Consider the following 2,721-nt stretch of genomic DNA (forward strand, 5'->3'; position numbering starts at 1 on the left):
TGGAAAGACAATATGAGGTGAACATCAACAAAAATATGTTTCAAATGGCTCTGAGCACTATGGGACTTAACATCTACGGTCATCAGTCCCCTAGAACTTAGAACTACTTAAACCTAACTAACCTAAGGACATCACACACAACCATGCCCGAGGCAGGATTCGAACCTGCGACCGTAGCAGTCGCGCGGCTCCGGACTGAGCGCCTAGAACCGCTAGACCACCGCGGCCGGCCCTGAACATCAACAAAAGCATAACAAGGATAATAGAATTTACCAGAATTAAATCAGGTGGCACAGAGAGAATTAGATAGGAAAATGATACCTTTAAAGTAGCAGTAGGGTTTTGTTATTTGGGATGTAAAATAACTGGTGGGCTTGGTTGACAGGAAACATTCTAACACATCAAGTGATTATGTATTTAATATTGGCTGAAATATGGGGAGCAAGAACTGTGATGGAGACCAACAGATGCATACAGTTAGCAGATTCAAAAGGATGAGGGTTTTATTAGTTATTCGGAGGTGAAGAAGCTTGCACAGGTTAGAGAAGCAGGGAGAGCTGCATCAAACCAGTCTTTGGGCTGAAGACCACAACAACAGTTTCATAATGTTATGAGCAACTCGATATAATGAAGTATGAGCGTTTTGTGCAGTAATGAAATGAAAGTCAATTAGTGGATAAGACACTCGTAAAGGCAAGATAATTAATTTAGGTGACATTCAATCGATGTGTCCCTCGTCGCTTACAGACTGATGAGCAGAATAACGACTGGGAAATATCTTGCTCTCCTTCAGTGAGGTAGCATTGCGAAGGTGGAGACACAGTCATCCGAATTTACACTGATTGTTAAGTTTATGCATAATGAAGTAGCAACGAACTAAATGTATACATTATTCACAGAAATAGGATACCTTACAGCAAGTCTGAGGCATTGCGAGGTGCATTTATTGAAGTAAAATCAAAGAAATACTTCCATTTCAGTGGACACATATCATCGCTATCGAGTTTCTCAAGAACAGTTATGACTCCTCGTACCTTCATGGATGCAGTAAAACCTTTATATATACTCTTCAGGATGTGTGGTTACGCTTCAGTGATTAGAATCGACAGAAAAAGGAAACACTTGTGTCTAAGAGGGTGGTATGTAACAAGTGCAGTATGGTTTGCTTGTATTGTGGCACTAGGCTCATATTGTAGCTATAGTTACTCTTGTAATCCTCCGATTAGAGAATATTTACCAACTTTGACGGTTCCTGCGGTATTAGTTTTACTTCTGGTGTGGATGGAGTCAGCTATAATGCTATTCAAGTGTCTCACTACTGGGAACCGACACCTCTGCCAAATAATTAATCTGCTGGAAACAGTAGATCAATTGCTTCTCCACTGCCAATATGGGTACAGCAAGGTTTTTACCAAAACACGGAGAGTGATTTTTATTTTTGTTGCAGTATTATTAGGACTCTTTATTCGTCTCTGTTTACATACTGCAGCTGTTAGTTTCGAAGGGAAGTGGAAGGAGAATATTGTCTTTTTTTCTGCACTCTATAACTTAGTTTGGCAAGTACAGTTCTTTGGCATCGTGCTGGTTGTGCGGGACCGGATGGGCGCCATCCGCAGGCAGCTGCTGAGGAGTGTGCGGCCGCCGCTGCACAGGGAGGCGGAGCTGGAGGAGGCGGCGACCTCCGGAGCGCGGCGGTGGGTGGCGGAGGGCGGGCTGTGGTGGCTGCAGCACGCCAGGCTGGCCCTCCACCGCGTTGTCCGCCTCTGCGGTCAACACTTTGTGCTCTCGCTGTCGCTGTCCTTTCTCAACCGCCTGCTCCAGCTCGTCTGCACCAGTTACATCTCCGTGCTCTTGGCGAACAACTGGCAATACCTCTCGTTCGGATTACGTGCCCTTGCCGCTGCGATCGGTGTTCTGTTGGTGGTTGAAGCCAGCTTTCTGCTAGCTCTGTGCTGGGCGTGCTCGTCTGCTCAGGATAGAGCGGTCAGAGTTGGCTTGGTGCTGGACAAGATTCAGTCCCTGCTGGGGCCCAGTGTTACGTCAAGTTCTCTCCAATTGGCAGTAGAGAATCTGCGTTTTTCCGCTGCAGGCTTCTTTGACTTAGATCTACGTTTATTTGTTGCTCTTATTGGTACGAGTGTCACATATGTTATAATACTTGTACAGTTTCGCAAATAAGACAACAAATGCATGGTTCACTAGCTTTCTTTTAGTACAATTAGTCACTCACTCAGAGACACTATGTAACAACTCCTACCACTGCACACTTTGCTTTGAAATGTAATTACGCTTTCTCACAGTATTAAAATAAAAATTAACAAAGTCGTCTATATGACTATTCTTCCTGTACAGACCAGATTTTCCTGTTACATAATGTGCGCATGAAACAGATGTGACTCTCCAGTGTGGTATTACCATTCAGTTCATATTCTATAAATTGCCTTCAAATTTTTTGATAGTACTTTTGCAGAAAGTTTCTCTGTAAATATTGTTAACTATTGTACCTGTACATCTTCGAATGTTTGCTACTAAATACCATTAAAAATATGACCAAAAGTACATTAAAAGCCAGGCTCCCTTCGATAACTCAGTTGCCAATAATAAGTCAATATTAGTTATACATCAAATTAACACTTACTTACAGTATAAGTTTTATTGTAGGAATTTATGCTTCTGTATTTTGAATCGTTAAATGGGATGCATTGTATTTGGTGCAACAGG

The 2,721-nt window shown here is 42.7% G+C and overlaps 1 protein-coding gene across 1 annotated transcript; it reads left to right on the top strand.

Annotated features, from left to right (window-relative positions):
* The first annotated feature begins 1,599 nt into the window (after positions 1–1,599).
* Positions 1,600–2,178, top strand: LOC124609756 (putative gustatory receptor 2a). Its single transcript, XM_047140103.1, has one exon. It carries the CDS (start codon positions 1,600–1,602, stop codon positions 2,176–2,178), a length of 579 nt encoding a protein of 192 aa, XP_046996059.1.
* The last annotated feature ends 543 nt before the right edge of the window (positions 2,179–2,721 follow it).

The sequence above is a fragment of the Schistocerca americana genome, chromosome 1 (genome assembly GCF_021461395.2).
Source record: "Schistocerca americana isolate TAMUIC-IGC-003095 chromosome 1, iqSchAmer2.1, whole genome shotgun sequence".
In the NCBI taxonomy this organism is placed as follows: domain Eukaryota; kingdom Metazoa; phylum Arthropoda; class Insecta; order Orthoptera; family Acrididae; genus Schistocerca; species Schistocerca americana.